The sequence below is a fragment of the Haplochromis burtoni genome, unplaced genomic scaffold (assembly GCF_018398535.1).
Source record: "Haplochromis burtoni strain Fernald_Lab_line unplaced genomic scaffold, NCSU_Asbu1 Contig_119, whole genome shotgun sequence".
Lineage (NCBI taxonomy): Eukaryota > Metazoa > Chordata > Actinopteri > Cichliformes > Cichlidae > Haplochromis > Haplochromis burtoni.
The window spans coordinates 156,111-173,867 of NW_024582480.1; the positions used below are offsets into that span (position 1 = coordinate 156,111).

At 39.7% G+C, this 17,757-nt stretch overlaps 2 protein-coding genes across 2 annotated transcripts; one reads left to right on the forward strand and one right to left on the reverse strand.

Moving 5' to 3' along the window:
- The first annotated feature begins 1,454 nt into the window (after positions 1 to 1,454).
- On the forward strand, positions 1,455 to 7,053 carry ahsa1b (AHA1, activator of heat shock protein ATPase homolog 1b). The gene is made up of 9 exons (XM_005929679.3): positions 1,455 to 1,704; positions 3,040 to 3,230; positions 3,626 to 3,708; positions 3,803 to 3,920; positions 4,971 to 5,062; positions 5,339 to 5,467; positions 5,584 to 5,685; positions 5,811 to 5,862; positions 6,107 to 7,053. Exons 1-9 carry the CDS (start codon positions 1,625 to 1,627, stop codon positions 6,277 to 6,279), a joined length of 1,020 nt encoding a protein of 339 aa, XP_005929741.1. The 5' UTR covers positions 1,455 to 1,624; the 3' UTR covers positions 6,280 to 7,053.
- LOC102296904 (dr1-associated corepressor) lies at positions 7,008 to 11,831 on the reverse strand. Its single transcript, XM_005929680.3, has 6 exons — positions 11,621 to 11,831; positions 11,012 to 11,084; positions 10,505 to 10,598; positions 8,466 to 8,579; positions 8,256 to 8,355; positions 7,008 to 7,882 (listed from the first exon to the last, which is right to left on the reverse strand). The coding sequence occupies exons 1-6, from the start codon at positions 11,660 to 11,662 to the stop codon at positions 7,856 to 7,858; spliced, it is 450 nt and encodes a 149-aa protein (XP_005929742.1). The 5' UTR covers positions 11,663 to 11,831; the 3' UTR covers positions 7,008 to 7,855.
- Positions 11,832 to 17,757: the final 5,926 nt, after the last annotated feature.

A 17,757-nucleotide genomic window follows, 5' to 3' on the forward strand; every position in this document is an offset into this window, starting at 1 on the left:
TATGGTGCATTTTTTAATTTTACTAATATAAAAAAAAAAAGGTGCCCTATCGGATTTGGTCACTGTGGAAGCCATTTGAGTACAGTGAACTCACTTTCACGTACAAAAAAAAATTGTTTGAGATGAGTTTTGCAACATGGTTCATGATCCTGGTGGATGCTTCTGCCAGAAGCGGTCATAGAGTGAGGAACATGGTCAACAATACTCAGGTAGGCTGTGACTTTTACATTATGCTCAGCTGATATTAAGAGGCCCAAAGTGTGCCAATAAGTTATGCACCATGCCATTAGACCTCCAAGACGGATCCATGTATTCATGTTGTTTCTGAAAGTTGCAGCAGAAATCGAGGCTCATCGGACCAGGCAGGATTTTTCCAATCTTTAATTGTGCATTGTTGATGCGCCTGTGTGAACTGTAGCCTGAGTTTGCTGTTCTTGCTGCTATGAAATTTATGAAATATTCAGTCTGTGTCTACATGCCTAAATGCATTGAGTTGCTCTGTGATTAGATAGCCATGTTACTGAGCAGCTGAATGGTAAATGGCCTGTATTTATATAGCGCTTTTCTAGTCCCTAAGGACCCCAAAGCGCTTTACACATCCAGTCATCCACCCATTCACACACACATTCACACACTGGTGATGGCAAGCTACATTGTAGCCACAGCCACCCTGGGGCGCACTGACAGAGGCGAGGCTGTCGGACACTGGCGCCACCGGGCCCTCTGACCACCACCAGTGGTCAACGGGTGAAGTGTCTGGTGAGTGGACACCAGCCATTTCTTTTTAACTCACAGCAAAGGGAACATACCTAAATAAAAGCTCATGCTATACTCACTCAAACTCTAGGTGAGAATTTGCTGACATGGACTTAATCCCTCACGGTCTTCCACTCATTTTTATAATCACTGCCTAATATCACAGGTTTTTACTTCAAGATATGTAAAATGTTTAGGCCATGCCATCAGAAGTTTCACTAAGAGTTGTTTTCATAATTAATCAGTTATTTTGTCCAAAAATTGCCCCATAGCTGTGAAAAGTCTCCATTTTCATAAACCTGAGGGTGAGGCCTTAATTTGTCTTCCCCTTGCAAACAGCCAAGAACAGACAAAAGAAGTACATCCTTAAAATTAAAAACAAAAACAATGGAACATTTACAAATTTTGTGTGGTTGGTTTAAAAAAAAAAATGCTTGTAAAAGTAATTTGTATGAGTAGTTCATGTGAGCCTGGCAGAATGAAGTGTTTCTTTAGGAAAAAACAAACATTTGAAATGGAAAATAAAAACAAGGCTTTTCAAAGTTCATCTATCTGTGTATGTATTTATTTAGTTATTTGCTTACTTACTTATTTTATTTTTGTAGTTCCAGAAGTCTGCATTCCTAACGCGGAACTATTCTTCAGACTTCCGGCAAAGGGGGGGGACATTTTTTTACCTCCTTCCACAACGTTCCGTTTCCAGCATTTTCTGTGCTCGGCGAGTAAACGCAGGAGCACCGCTTGAGAGCCCGCAGCAGCCAGAGGCTTCTAGAAACAGCGTGCGCATCGGTGGATAGTCACCGGCAGACACCTGCTCTCTGCTTTTAACCTTACACAGTTAAACGTTTCTTAGTATTTATTCAATAAAATGGCGAAGTGGGGAGAAGGAGACCCTCGTTGGATTGTAGAGGAGAGAGCTGATGCGACTAATGTCAACAATTGGCATTGGTAAGATCTAATGAAAGGACATTGGTTTTTAGCTGTTAGCCTAATGCTAACACGACACACCGAGCTCCTGTTAGTATCAAACTGTAGTTTATATGTTTAGATTTGGATCAAGTAAGGTTAGGTCATTATTTTGTCTGTAGCCGGCCTCAAGTATTGAGGTATATAAAAGTTTGAAACAATTAGGCGAGCTAACATTGCAGGCGTTCTTAAGTTAGCTTCGCCTGTAGCTAGCCGCTGAAGCTTCAAATGCATGTGTAACGGCTTTTAACATCAGTAGCGTTAAAATGCAGCATGACTAATTGTATCTACTGCAGTATTCTGGTGTAGTAATAAGCTTTATAGTCTCTCGCATTTGGTAAGTTTACGGTTACCAATGTTTCATCGGTTACACCAGAACACGTGTGGTAGCCCCAATTACAACGTGACTGCACTTTTTATAACTGCCCTACGCAAAATAATACGAATGAATTCATAGTTTGTAAATATGGCATTTGTTTGTCTTCTGTAATGATCCCGGAGCATTTGATTACTGGCTTTTCTCTGTAGCAGCCATACTAAAGGGGCGCTGTCACCAGTCAACTAGAATGTGGTTCTCAGATTTGTCACTTAAGCCGGTCTGTGCCCACCTTCCCAGCTGTGGTGACCTCCTAAAATACATTTGTATCTAGCAGAGGATTAGAAAGCTGATGTCAGAGGCCATCTGACTGGGTGATCCAATTGTGACGTCCTGAGTAGTTACCAGTAATGTACACTTTACAACTGTACACAACAACTGTACACAGTTGTTGTTGTTGGGTGTTTTTTGTTTGATCTCCCCCTTTTGTGTTATGAAGATAAAAAACCCTTCCCACTATATATTGTTTTTAACACATTTAACTAGTGCATAATGAGTGGCCATATAGGGTGAATCTGATTCAGTCATGTGAGGAGAGGTTCCAGTAGGAAAGGCATCTGGTGTAAAGCCTCTGCCAAATTAAACATGTGGAGCTTCCCGCTGTGGCAACTCCTTGTGAATAAGAGAGCAGATCCAAGTACCATGGTCTTCCTCTTGCTAGTTTACAATTGATGTGACTGAGCAGGTAAATCTTGGCCAGTCTAGCCTCACATTTGCCAAACGACCAGTGTCAAACAGACATATGTTTGATGACATGTCAGTGCATCTCATGTTTGGGATTCAGAAAACAAATTTCCCAGTTGAGTATGACTGCAAACACTTTGCAAGTTTTTTTGGCAGTGTGTTTTTAAAGTGCACAATCCTTAGTTAAGGTGTTGGGGTTTTTTGTTCCCTGTTCGGATGTGCTCACTTATCTTTGTGGTCTCTGCTGGACTTTGCAGGACGGAAAGAGATGCAACAAACTGGTCATCAGATAAGTTAAAATCTCTGCTTCTTGGATTGAGTGTGGAGAATGAGGAGGGAACGTGTGAAGTGACAGAAGTCAGCAAGGTGGAAGGAGAGGCCTCGATTAATAACCGCAAAGGGAAACTTATTTTCTTTTATGAGTGGAACGTGAAAGCTACTTGGACTGGTAAGTAGAAAACTAGCATTATGGTTTGTTTCATTTAAGGCAGTAGTTTGGTTTTAATTGTATCTCTGAAACTGGTCGTTTGGCTGCTAACAGTGGCAGTTACCGTCATTGGTTCCAGACTATAATTTAGCAGGCACTGAGACTTAATCAGCATTGTGCCAGCTTGTTCGCAAACATCTTGAATGCAGGGCACGATCTCTTATATGGTGAAGTTTTGCAGCTCAGCCTTAACAGGTAGATTTTTATATCTAATAGGGGGAAAAAGCTTCAGTGGCTTATAGAGAAGAGTGACTGAGCTAATATGTTGCATTTTTATTATCGTTACTAAAATAGGAGGCAGGTTTGAAGAGGCTTTGAATCTTTGCTGACATGTTTATTCTTTTTTGTTTGAACAGGAAAGTCAAAAGCAGGAGTCGAGTATAAAGGAACAATTGAAGTTCCAAACCTGTCTGATGAAAATGACATGGAGGATCTTGATGTAAGTTTCACCAAAGCACATGTGCACACTGATTCAGGCTGGCTGGAAGGTGGAGGAAGAGTTTACCGAGTTTACTTTTCTGTGTCGTGTCCAGATTTCTGTATCGTTGAACAAAGATGAACCCGACACGCTGCTGATGAACCTGATGAAAACGAAAGGAGTGGATAAATTCCGCGACGCATTGCAGAGCTACGTTGGGTTCTTAAAAACAGGTGAGCTAACGAACAGCAAATTTCTCCCAGAGCCTAATTACTGAACACATTGAGATTATGCATGATTGTAAATCGTTAAACTCTTTTTGGGTAGAATTTGCGTTAAGAGTTTGCCAGATTCAGTTTAGGTCAAAGAAAAGGGTCAAATGCTTACCGTATTTCCCGGACTACAAAGCGCATCTGAATATTAGCCGCACAAGCTAAAATCAGGGGAAAATCCTGTTTTGTACATACATTAGCCACACCTGACTTAAAGCCGCAGGTGTTTCAATGTTGACTTATCATATGTAAGAGAATATGCACAAAGGGAATTGTCAGGAAAGAGATGGCTGTTTGGAGACACACCCCTTTTATTAATATTTTGAAAAACAAGTTATGGGTACATATTTGCACATGTGCTGTGCTTCATAAATGAGTAACAAATGTAGTACATAACAATAACCTACAGCACACCAGAAAAATAGATTCAGCCTACCTTTTGGGCTCAGGTGCAGTGACACGGCTTTAACAAGAAGAAAAGTCAGTCATTCACCACCATCTTCCTGCGCTCTAAAACCACCAAAGTCCTCTTCTCCAGTGTCGGATACGAACATGCTCAGGATGGCTACATCATTCACTCTCAGCTTCTTTCCTTCGTTGTCACTTTCAAAACCAAACAAATCCTCGTTGTCAGTGTCAGAGTCGAACACCCTCTGAAGGGCCGTGGCGGTGTCCTCCTCTCCATCATGCAGCAGTCCAGCCCTTCGAAATCCGTTGGTGATCATGGATGTTTTCACACTGGCGGACGGACATGTGACTAACATACCACTCTTGAACCCCGATACTGTGTGTCTGATCACATGCCCTTCCGCCAGGCAACGTAGTGCCGTACAAGAGCGGAACAAACAAAACAAATCGTCTTACGATATGACAAAAATCATGGACAATCCATAGAAAAGCCACACCTGACTAAAAGCTGCAGGGTTCAAAGCTTGTGCAAAAAGTAGCGGCTTATAGCCCGAAAATTGCGGTATATTTATACAAATTCTTCTTTCTTTTTTTTAATTGCAGAATTCACACAGGGGATGATCCTACCCACAGCCAATGGTGTGGCCAAACCACAGTCCACATCACAGTCCAAAGCTAAGCTGGATAAAACTGAGGTTGGTGCACATCAATCACATAGTAAAGAGTTTGGACTTTGACACTCACTTTGTCCCCATTTTATTTACTCTGATACCCGAAGCAGTGTTAAGCCTGCTTTCTGTGGTTAAATTCCCACCATTCAGTTGTTGTTCATGTCAGATTACGTGGAAGGTTTAAAGCAGTTTCTAGTTACGTCAAAAATTATGACGTTTCTGCAGAAGTCTAAACCAGGCTTTAGTTATGGCACATAAACTGATCCGTGCTCACCAGACTTCTATGCTTGTGTGGAACAGATTTCCTCCTCTGCCAGCACAGCCACTCCCGTCAACACCGGCGTCAAGATCCCCACCTGTAAATTTACACTGAAAGAAACGTTTCTCACCTCACCAGCTGAACTCTACAGGGTCTTTCTGAACAAAGAGGTGAGCCTCAGCTGTGTGTTTGATTGGAAACCCAGGCTGTGGTTGTGTCTTGTTAAGTCTTTCAGTAAAAATGGACTTTGCTTCTTTTGATTTTGGGGCTTCTTGTCAATAAACAGATGGTTCAGGCGTTCACGCGTGGTTCAGCCACAGTGGATGGAGAGAAGGGCGGAAAGTTTCGTCTGCTAGATGGAAATATTCTGGGCGAGTTCACAGAGCTGGTGAGTCTGATCTATGACATTTAAAAATAAGCATTTGTGTATATGAATCATTTACTTGACTGTACTGCACCACATTAACGTCACTTTACCTGAGTAAACTCTAACACAAGTCCTCTTGCTTTCAGGTTCCAGATGAGAAAATAGTTATGAAGTGGCGGTATAACACCTGGCCCTGTGGTAGGTTTCTTTGAATTTGAAAAAATGTACTAGTATAGATGAATTCAAACACATAAACTGTGAAATAATAATTGCACAGCAGTGGTTTGTGTTATGGCTCAATAAAAAGGTCAGCTTTTCATTCACCTACTATAACTTTATCCTCATCTGTAGCTCACTTCAGGGTCAAAAATTATCTCCTCTTCCTTTTATGCTATCGTGCTTTTATAGTTAAAAGTATGGATTTATTTATTTTTTGCCACAGAGCACTACGCCACGATCACAATGACGTTCTTGGACCGGAGCAGCGAGACAGAGCTGAAGGTGGAGTATCGAGGCGTCCCAAACAGCCAGGAGGAGCAGACGAAAGAGGGCTGGAAGAGATACTACTTCGAATCTATTAAACAGACATTTGGCTACGGAGCACGGCTCTTCTGAAAACTGTGTACTGTAGTGCTGTTTTGTTTTGGTTTTCTTTCCTGTTTTGGATTTTTAATCTTTTGTCCTTCGATCTCTGGCACATCCGACTGTAAACTCAGAGCACGACTTAACAGAAGAGACAGCATAAGTGAGGCCAATCCATCACCTCTGTGTGTGTAAATGTTTTCTTTTCTGAGCATATTTAAAATCAATCTTTGTTTTTGTTCCCCCTCCTTCAGTATTTGGATCAGTTGTTCAAAGGAGAATGAATGGACCGTGCCTTTGGGACTCGGGATAAATAATGGATTGAATAAAACAAAGGGATCTATCGCACCACTACTTCAAATTGGCCTCCACGTCTATAAATATGTAATTATTGCAGGAGATAAACAGAAATGTTTTCTTTTATTTGAAAAACAATGTTTAAAAAAATGAATGTTTATTTTTTACTTGTATTGCTCATTTTGAGTCATTGTAGTGAAGATGCATGTTTTCATTCCAAACTGCCCCCCATGTGGAAGAATGACGTCCGATCACCTGCAGCGGAGCAGGACTGTACTCCAGCTTGTTCCTCTGAGACTAGATTGGATGCTCATTACAAGTGTAGCGTCTGTCAGCGTGGATCAGCAGGAGGAACATTAGCGAACCTCATCAGTGCTGGGACATGGAAACAGTCTCACCTCCTCATGCAGGTCACTGCGTAGCAACTGAAGAGAGATGTTTTTGCTTTATTTGGTTTCAAAATGTTAAAAAAAAAAAAAAAATCCAGTAAAAATAACCTTTCAGAACAGAGTGCATCTATTTATTCCTCATTTCACGCCATCACAGTGTAAAAAGGTTAGTTTACTGGAATAAACCAATCCCTATATGCTTGCGACTTGTTTTTATTCAACTTCTTTACATTCGAACTATCTGGAGATTCCAATTATTTATTTACATAAGTTATTTATTTTCATATATGCAAAAATCTTTAAAACTTTTAATTTACAAGTGCTCTAAAAATAGACACCACAAAGGCCACTATTTCTTAAAATAAGCACTTAGTTTGGTTTTAAAGATTGCTGCACATCCTACCGGAAAACAAAAACAAGCAAAAAATAAAGTAATACACTGAAAGCATCTAATTTGTATCAAAGAATATACATCTTCAAAATACAGTAAAAAAGAAAAAAAAAAGCTGCACACTGTCTAAAAGTGTTCCAGAATAATCTCAAAACTCAATATTGTAATCTAAAGAGCATCATTATACAAGCATGTACTGCTCTACAAACACAATTTCCTAATCAGCAAGAAGAAGAAAAAAAATCTACAACTCAGTGCAAACTTCACAAAAGATTCAAGTGATCCTAAAATATATCTGCTCCAAACAAAGATCCCTTATCCTCCCAAGAAAAGGAACTCTTTATTTACCCAAAAGCTGGATTTGAGCTAACGAAACAACTTGTACGTAGACGTCAGCTGAAGTATTGCGATTACTTAGCCTCACTTATTTGTGACCAAGATCCAGGACAGCAGAGACAAAAGACAAATGTAAGGAGACATAATGAAATGAGGCGCTGCTGTGACTTCACAGCGGCTTCTGCTGGTTGCACAGTCATAAGCAGATGTAGAGCTCCGACTCCTGGAAGAAGGAGAGGAAATGATTGACTAACTGAAACAAGAAGGGGTATTAACATGTCCGCAAAGTTCATAAGCTCTTAGTAACCAAGGTAACTGATAAGAATTTGTTCTCCGTCTTCACCCTTTCACCCACGGATCACCACAACCGTTCTCTAGACAAGACAAACACTGCTGAGGTAAGAAGTACTCCACACTTTTTCAGAGTAAAATTATCACTATGGCCTCAAGGGGGCGCTGCTGCAGCTTTTAGCATGCAACACAAAAGTGTCCACTACTGCCTGAGTGCCAGAAACACAAGTACACACATTCTGAGAGCTGATTGGTTCGGTTCGCATGTTAGTTGGAGTAAGATTTTGTTTTTAGTTACTACGTACGCTGGCACTCGAGTCGTTGTCAAGTGAGTCGAGGCTACCTTGCGGAGCCATTTCCTCCACTTCAGGTGGTTTTTTAACAGAAACTTCATGCTGTTTGTTCCTTGAAACAAAGAAAAGGTCAATTATCATAAGAATTTAATAATGTTGAGGGCATTTGGAGGCTTTTTAAGAAGGAATTAGTTACATTGACATTAAAGGTACACTCTCTACCTGTATAAAGGCCACATAATCATGCTTCTGTTGTCCTTCTGGCTTGTAGGCGTGGTTTGTGCTACCAAGTCTTTGAGAAAATGGAAGAGCTTTTCTGACTCTATGCATTGCTTCCTATAAAAGCACAAAATGTAATACATTATATGCCAACTTTTCATAAACATGCATCTGAACGACATGCTAAAGAGAAAAAAAGCAAACAAACTGACAGTATATTGACTTAATTTGCTTTTTTTGTTAAATATTCAATTTATTTTATTGGGGATAACTAATGTTAACAGCCTAGGAACGGTTTTAAAAACAACAGCATACAGTATTCTTGATTCTTGAGCCACCGCTGATTCTTTATATTAAAAAAAACAGACTTTCTTATAATTTCTTATAAAATGGTCCAGAACAATAACTCCCCAAGCTTTCTGAAGGTCTTTCAAAGTTTTTCTTCAAACATTGGCCTCTTTTTCACTAACTTTCAGTCCAGTCCTTGTACCTGAATATTTTTATAGGAATGGTTTTTGTTTATGCTACTTAACATTGACCTATGAACCTTAAAAGGCCACCTAACTAAAGTAAGACGACCCATTTTTGTCTCATCCTTAACAAATAGGGTGGTGGGGGTGGGGGTCATTAAAGACCTGGCACAGGACCTAAAAGATGCATGTGAACCTTCAATTGATCCATCTCTGTTTCGCTCAAGCCTCATCAGAAATGATCTCAATGGAATGGTGGCTGTCAAGAAGCCATTAGTAAGGAAGGGAAACAGAGGAAAAAGGCTGAGGTATGCCAAAATATACAAAAACGTGACTGAAAATCTGGCAACAATGGCAAAGTGACACAACATTTGAAATTTTTGGTTCAAATTGTTGTCAAGCAGTATGGAAGAGTTCAGGAGAAAGGCACAACATGTCTGTTTGCAGCCATCTGTAAAACATGGTAGAGGTTCTGCCAAGTTTGAAAAGCAATGCCCGCATCACTGGCTGCAGGATCATGTGATCCCCAGCATCACTGGCTACCAACACGTGAAGCTACCATCAGATTTTGATCCACCATGCAAAAACAAAGTATCTAATTGGCAGAATTTCATTCGTCAGCATGACCATACACACTTCCAATGCAGTAAAAGCATACATGGACAGAAAAACACACAGTGGGACAATATCAGTCATGGATTGGCCTCCCAAGACTCTGGACCTCAAAATCAATGACGCAATCTTGGATTGTCATCACAGAGATCACAACAAAAGGCAGCCAACATCGAAAGAAGAGCTTTGAATGTCCTTCAAAAATCCTGGAGAACTATTCCCACTTAATGAAATGACAAGACGGAGATTTCAGGCTGTGTTGAAGAATGAAGGTCCTCGTACCAAATATCGATTTTCATGGTTGTTAAAAATGTACAAACTCTATGTTTTATAAGTATGTCGGTGCATGTTTCAATAAATCGCTGCATCTATTTTCCATTTTCCTAGCAAAGTATAAAGAAGTAAGAGGTGGATCAAGATTGTTGCACAGTACTGTAACCTGTTCAGTCATTTTTTTAGTTGAAATTTGTGAGGAACCTTGTGCGTAGTAAGTCTGAGTGAATGCTGTCATATTCAGCTAGATATGAACAAGATTATAATTGCACGTATGTCTTCTTCATCTTCACAAAAGACAGTTTGCACGCCTGCAGCAGTCGAAGGTGCGCATAGATCTCGTGAAAATATCTGCCTCACTTACACTCATAATATTTCTCTTCCAGTGTGAAACCCTAAAGCACTGCTTTCAGAGATGAGGACAGAAAGTGAAACAGGTCATGTGAACCAGACTCACTGACAATAGGAGCTGGTTTTAGTTTATTGCTTCCAGCTGTTTTTGGAAGTCTTTCATCTAAATGTTCTTCTGTGAGCATAGAGTGTTGCATGCATTTACGCACAGGGCACAACACTGGTGATTTCATTAATTACGTCTACATATACCATCATTTTAGCATCTTGGATGGATTAGTCTTGATTAATTCATAATCTCATATACTTGAGCTCAAATAACAAAGTCTTACTTACATGTGAGCCACAGACACAACAGCGCTGAGCTTGGACTCTGTAATCACGCAGGTTTTGGTCAGCAGAGACTTCAGGAATATCTCCAAGGCCCGAGCTTATTGATGCAGTATGGGATTTCACAGCTCTACAACACTTTCAGCATGTATTTACATACTTGCTTTGACATAATACAGTTACCATTTAACACTAGCTAACATCAAATATCCACACCATCACAGCAGAAAACAGTTCCTATCACCTGGAGGGATGTATCTTAGTGCAATAAACTGAACAATTTATTGTTGAGCCATTGTGTGTATTCGCTTTAATCAGCCTAAATTAATGTTTAATTCAGTCTACCCAATATCCAATACCTAAAACAACAAGATTCATTAGGACAGTTTATTTAGTTTGCTAAGCGATTGGCACTTGAACGCAACTGACTTTAACTCCCAGCAAGTGCCTCAGGAGAAGCTGGAAGAAGATGCTGCTTCGGCAAAGCGCTGAGCTTTGACTCATAAAGGATACATATGATTACAGGAACTGCCATCGCCATCCGGCCCACCTCAACGTCCTTCTGCATGATTTTTTTGATGCGCCTCTGGCAACAATATCAAAGAGTTTACAGCTGTTCAAGCAAATGGAAGTTACGGTGCATTGAGGAGCACTGAGTAAACTGCATGTAACTGATGAAATAACTGTTAATAGCAGCTGAAGGTGGGTTTTTTTTAATGGTTTATATGTGAAAAACAATGTGTGACATGTATGTACCAACTATTTATACTACAAAATAGGCCTACATACATTTCATTAAAAAGGAAAACAAGTTTCCCAACCACAACATAAAAAAATGGAAGGAACAGAAAGCACAACGTCCTGCAAACTCGTATTCATTGAAAAAACATCGAAACACCTTATATAATGGTACCGTTTTTTGTTGTTGTTTTTTAACGAGTAAGTAATTTAGCCTAGTAGAGCTAAAGCATTTTTATTAACATATCTCCTAGTTTGCTAGGCTAGCTCGCTAATAAACATGATTTCCAGCAGTCTTTGAATGCAACAGTTGTCACACGACTACAGTTACCCGTTAGCTCGTTTGGCAGCTTTAATTTTCCACATTATTCCACATTTACTCACAGCAGGGAAGCGTACGTTATATCTTCTCTTCTGTCCGGACATTTTCGTCGCTTTAATCCGCGCCGCTCGAACACAGTTTTCATATTTTTACCGCAAATCGCTGCTTCGTCCATATGTTTACCTTCAGCAGGAAGAACCCCGCAAAAAATGCCCCAGAAAAGAAAAAACACACACCTGAGGTCAACCTGTCCTGACCCCGACAATGACGTCATCACACTGGCGCGTTAACAACTCGTGCTAAAAATGGTTTTAAAAAAATTCAAAACGATAACTATTTAGGACTTTAGATACCATTGATGTCAGTTCAAATGTATTTATATAGTACCAGTTCACAACAACATTCTCAGCAAGACGCTTTACGTTGTCAGGTAAAGACTTACAATATTAGAAACAAAGTCCAATAATCAGATGGCCCCCTATGAGCAAGCTCTTGGCGACAGTGGGAAGGGAAAACTCATTTTTAAAAGCACAAAACCTCCAGCAGAACCAGGTTCAGGGGTTGGGGTGATTGGAAAGAGATAAGAACAGCGTGAGACAGGACAAAACACACACATGGGAGAAAAAGCCCGAGTTTAATCATCGCTAATGATCAAATTCAATCGAGTTGGATAAACACTTGGAAAGGGAAGAAAGACAAATAAAGTAGAAACACTCAATCCATGGGATATGGGAAGGCCTCAGCAGCCTAGGCCTATTCCAGTATAATCAAGAGATGGTTCAGGGTCACCTTATCCGACACTAATTATAATCTTTATCAAAAACCAAAATTTTAAGCCTAACCTTAAAAGTAGAGAGGCGGCTGCCCCTCTGTTGGTCTTCCTTGGTCTCTTGTGTTCTGGGGGCCTCTGGATGTCTGGAGTTTTGATCTCCTCCACACCTGCTTCACGCCCTGGAGGACGGGGCTGTGGCCCCCCCACACCCTCTAGCAGATTATTACATGAAGGAACCTTTTAAAAAAAACAAAACAAAAAACAAGCGCGTTCATGCTCACAGGTGTACACACGGGTGATCACACCCACAAACTACACCCTTTTTGGCTCCTACCTCAAAGCACACTGTGTTGTGTTGATCTTATGTGCTGCACAATAATGTTTAATATTTAGTATTTACTGTCATATTCCCATATATCATTGTGATGTTGTTTATTCTATTACTCTTGTTCTCTTCTGCTTGCTTTCTTTTTTCTTTCTCAGCAGGTGATCCAGGTGATTGATATATGCATTTTTTTTCTCTGCCCGTTCTGTTGGTTTTTGTCTTTTGCCCTTCTCCCCCGTCCCTCTTCTCAGCTGTTTCTCTTTCCCTCTTTCTTTCTCCCCTTCTTTCCCCCAGTCAAGTCTGTCCCGTATTCAGTAAGTGAAAATAAAATAAACAATAAAAGGTGAATCAAATGGACCATTATGGCAAGGCTGGGATGGTCAATTTGGTAAAGTAAAATCCGTTGGGTATCTTTCTTTGCCTTTAGACAACAATTCTGATGGCAAAAGAGCCAAACGGGACAGGCAAAAAGAAAAAAAAAAAGTAGAGAGGGTGTCCAAAAAGTCCAAACTGGAAGCTGGTTCAACAGAAGAGGGCCTGAAAGCTGCCTCTGTCAGGATAAAGGACATATCCTGTCAGCAATAACTCCAACATTCCTCACAATGTTACTGTTACTTAACATAGCCATTATTTGACTTATATTGGAATTCATCTATTTATTCATTAATATGACCTACAGCTAATGTGACAAATTAAAAAATAAAAGCATGTCCTGTAGGCTGCTTTTCAGATTTTGCAGCGTTTAGGCCATATATCGGGCCCTCCCCTGCAACTCTATGTGCGATTAAGAAAATGAGTGGATGTATGAATTTTGCATTTACTATATTACTGCATGAAAACATCCACATTAATCATGTTAAGTACACAAATAAAGAAATACATATTATTAAATAAGAAGATTTCAAGTTTTTCTGTTGTGGCCACAGGATATTTTTAACACTGAAAGTCCTCTTACATAAGTTCACATTTTAAAGCTGGCCATTTTGCTTTTTTAATACTTCACACAGTTTTTGTTTGCATTCACGCACCATCTGCTGGACTGAAGACCACCCGGAAAACACGGATGTTTTCATTTGCTTGCGGTGACATATTGATCTTCAGCAGAGTATCACTCTGCCTGGACCACTCTGGCTTCACTAATGACTGCAAAGGTTAATCAGATAAGGTTAATCAGTACTCACTGAAAAAGATTATGTAAGACTAATAAAGCATCGACACCAGCAGGACAACTGTTATCTTTACTTTATGCATGCATGTTCTTTTTTAAACATATTTGTGCCGACTGGTGGTAATTGGTGCCTTTTTCATTAACACGTCTGGTCTCAACTAGTTTAGATTTTAACCATTTATAACCTGGGACATTTTTTTTTTCATGTAGCACCTTTATGGAAAAGGAGAAAAATATAACCAGCCATTATTTCAATTCAAATATATCAACGGGATTTTGGAATAAAAGCATCTTTCTGCTTCTAAGCATTTTATTTGTAGTACTTTTCTTACATACAATTTTAGATCATAAGAATATAAAGGTTAAGTAAGGGATGTCAAACTCATTTTAGATCGTGGGCCACACACAGTACAGTCAGCCCACTTTGAGTTTGAACGAGTGAAACTCACCTTTCTGTCAGTGTAAAGAAGTTTAAATGCACGTTTAATCCCTGACATAGATTATATAAGAAAAAGTGCAATTTCAGCTGTAAATCTAAGTGTTATCGAAATGACAAAGAAATGCTGCTGAAGTAAATGAAAGAAATTACACAACTCTTTTGCAAAATTACAGAAACTTCATGGTAGCGCATTGCCCAGAAAGATTTTTTTAATGTAAACTCATTGTAAATAAGAAAAAAGAAAAGAAAAAAGAATTGAAAAAACAGGAATGTTGTTTATTTATTACTTTGGTATATTATGAATTGCCATGTGTGAGATCTTTATCAGAGAAAAGTTGTAAAAGGTATGAAAATACAGTTAAAAATCCAAAGTTTATGCCCTCCTTTACAGTTTTTGACTCTATCCAATGGGCCAGATTCCTGAGCCAATTCTGGTCCTCGGGCCTTATGTTTCACACCCGTATGCAGTCAAACAAATAAATCCAATTTTCTGATGATGTGACTGATTAATGAGTGAACTAAAAAAAACTTAAAATAATATTCACTGCATCTTGATGCATTCTCAATCATCCAGGTAAGTAAATCTCCAAAAGCTGATTCTGTTCATCTGGACGTAGCGTGCAGATAACGCTACGTCCAGATGAACAGAATCAACTTTTGGAGAATATTCACTGCATTCTTATAAAATAACATTGCCCCTCAGCCCATAAAATGCCCTACAACCTGGCATGTTGCAGACCTGGGATTGATTTTCTGCTGAGACGTGCAGATAAATATCTCAACCCTAATTCAGGACGTGTGGCCTAACAACATTAAAATCAGTTACACTGCCTGATAAAGGTGCATGGCATTGAATATTTATGTGTGGTGGTTGCGGGGAGAGCAAACAAAACAGCCTCCAGTGTGTTTGAGGGGGAGTTTTGAACTTAAGAATCTTGCAGGTGGGGATCTGAGTTTTTGTTTCCCCTCAAGGAATCAACTCGAGTCTTTCCACAGAGAGGAATTTACAGCCACTGTAACTGTAACACTGACTATACAAGAGAGGGAAAAGAAGAGAAATAAACCCAGCCCTGCCAGGACCATGACAAATAGTAATATCTGGCATATTTAGCCAGCTTAGAGTGCTGAGTTCATTATACATTCATAGCACATCATAACAGAATGGAAAAAGTAGTGTTATGTAACGCCACCTGGTGGACAGCTTTTGTGTAGAATAAAGACTCGACAGAGGGATTGGAATCCCACAACTTTGAGTTTTGTTCACTTGAAAAGTTGTAGTACTCGAGACACAAACGAGAGAAATTTAAAAAAAAAAAAAGCCTTCTGTGTTGGTTTGCAGGACCCTGACACGTGGAGCTCAGTCAGTGCATCTTGGAGCATCAGGCCAGTCTACCCGGCCCATTCAGAGGTGGCTATCTTAGTCCTTTCACATTTCTCAGATTGCACATACTGGAGTCCTCTCCTTGACTCCTATCCTTAACCCCCTTTGTACTTCCCACCAGTGATGCAGGCAGAGGAGAGAGGAGTGGAGTCAGCAGGCCTTTGACAAAATAAGAGCACCTCTCTTCAACGCTTCATTTTAAAGCAATTTCAGTTAAATATGATCTTTGGCTCAACTGCATTATAACTTATTGTCGTTGTTTTTTATTTTATTAGCCCAACTACATCTGCATTTTATGATGTAGCAATGTTAATAGGGTGTTATATTTTCTGGGCAACTTTCAATTCAATTCACAGCACAGTGCAATTAGAAAAGACATGACACTTTTTATTAATGCACACAGAAACAGTGAAGGGCAGACAGATTGGTCATGCTACATAATTGAAACAACATCTGTGTGCTACACTTCGTTCATACACTGAAGGTGAAAACGCTTCTGAAGAGAGTGCATTCATACGTCCTGTGTTACAGCTCCTCCTGCATCGTCTTTTTCCTCTTTCCAGGTGATGAGTATGCAAAAATCAGGAAATGTGAACGCAAGGCCTTAACTTTTGCTCACTTTCAATCCACCAAGATCCGTGTTAGCAGTTCAGTTGGTTTCTGACTTATTAATTTAGTTTTATATCATCTAGCCACCAGAAGCAAAGCTAGAAGTGTCCTACCTGGGCTAAGGAGAAAAAGAACTGGAATTCATTTCAAGGCTGTGGAAAGAGTGGAGAGGCTGAAAATGCAACCTGTTTGAAGTCCAGTGTAAAGTTTCCACACTCTGTGATGATTTGGGGTACTGTGTCAATTGCTTGATGCTGGTGATGGTTGGTCCATTGTGTTTTATAAAGTCCAAACTCAAAACTGCCGTCAACCAGAAGATCTTAGAACACTTTGTGCTTCATGGAGATGCCAATTTTCTTTTACATCACAGAGCCAAAACTAAATAGCCAAAACTACTGCCAAATGGTTTGCCAATGATGCCGTTACTGCCAATAGAGAAACTGTTGTGCATTGACAAGAGGAATATGAGAAATGCCCAACCAATAATACAACTGAGCTGAGGGCCACTATCAACTGTCCCCATGTCACACCACACTGATGTAGTAATGCATAGTAAAGCAGCCCCAACCAAAGATTATGTGTATGCAGAAGAGCATCTCTGAATGTACAACATGTAAAACCTTGAAGCAGATGGCCTACAGCAGCAGAAGACCACACCAGAAACCACTCCTTTCACACAAGAACAAGTTTTGACTTCTGCTGCAATATTCACATGGTAGGCTCAGAAATTAGGCATTTACAGCATTTCATCCTGCAGCAGTGGTTCTGACTGATGGTGGTGTGTGCATTTTTGGGCTCCTTAATACCAACTGGACATTGCTTAAGTGTCACAGCCCAAGTTTTGCTGCTGAGCATTTCCGTCCCTTTATGACCACAGTGTCTCATCTTCTGATGCCTGCTTCCAGCATGTTAATATGCCATATCACAAAGCCCAGATGATTTCAAAGGGGTTTCTTGATCATGACAATGAGTTTACTGTAATCAAATGGCCTCCACAGTCACCTGATCAATAGAAAACAATCACCCAAACTTTATTTATGAAGCACATTTCATACAAGTTGGAACATGGACAGGAAGTTTAATGCCCACCGAGCTACAGAAACGATCCAATAATTAAAAAACTATGAGTTGTTGTAAAATAATTGGCAAAAAATAAAGACATCAAATCACTCAAAATAAAGAGATTGAACAAAACCTGCTATAGAGTTTATGTCAGAACAGTAAAGTACGGGAATGCCGGTGAGAGAAAGAAAGAAATTATACAGTTTTCCTAAAGATATAATACCTACTTTCATTTTACCTTCATGTTCTTTTTGATAAATATTTGAACAAGGGTGTCAAGTGTAGATTGTTTTCACTGAAAAAAAAAGCCCTTGATGGTTTGATTTAATAGATCAAACCAACAACATTTCACATTTATTCCATATTATTTCGTTTTTAAAGTGACATAAATTAATGATAAAAAAAATGCTGCATTACCAGTACGTAGCCGCTGGGGGCACCAG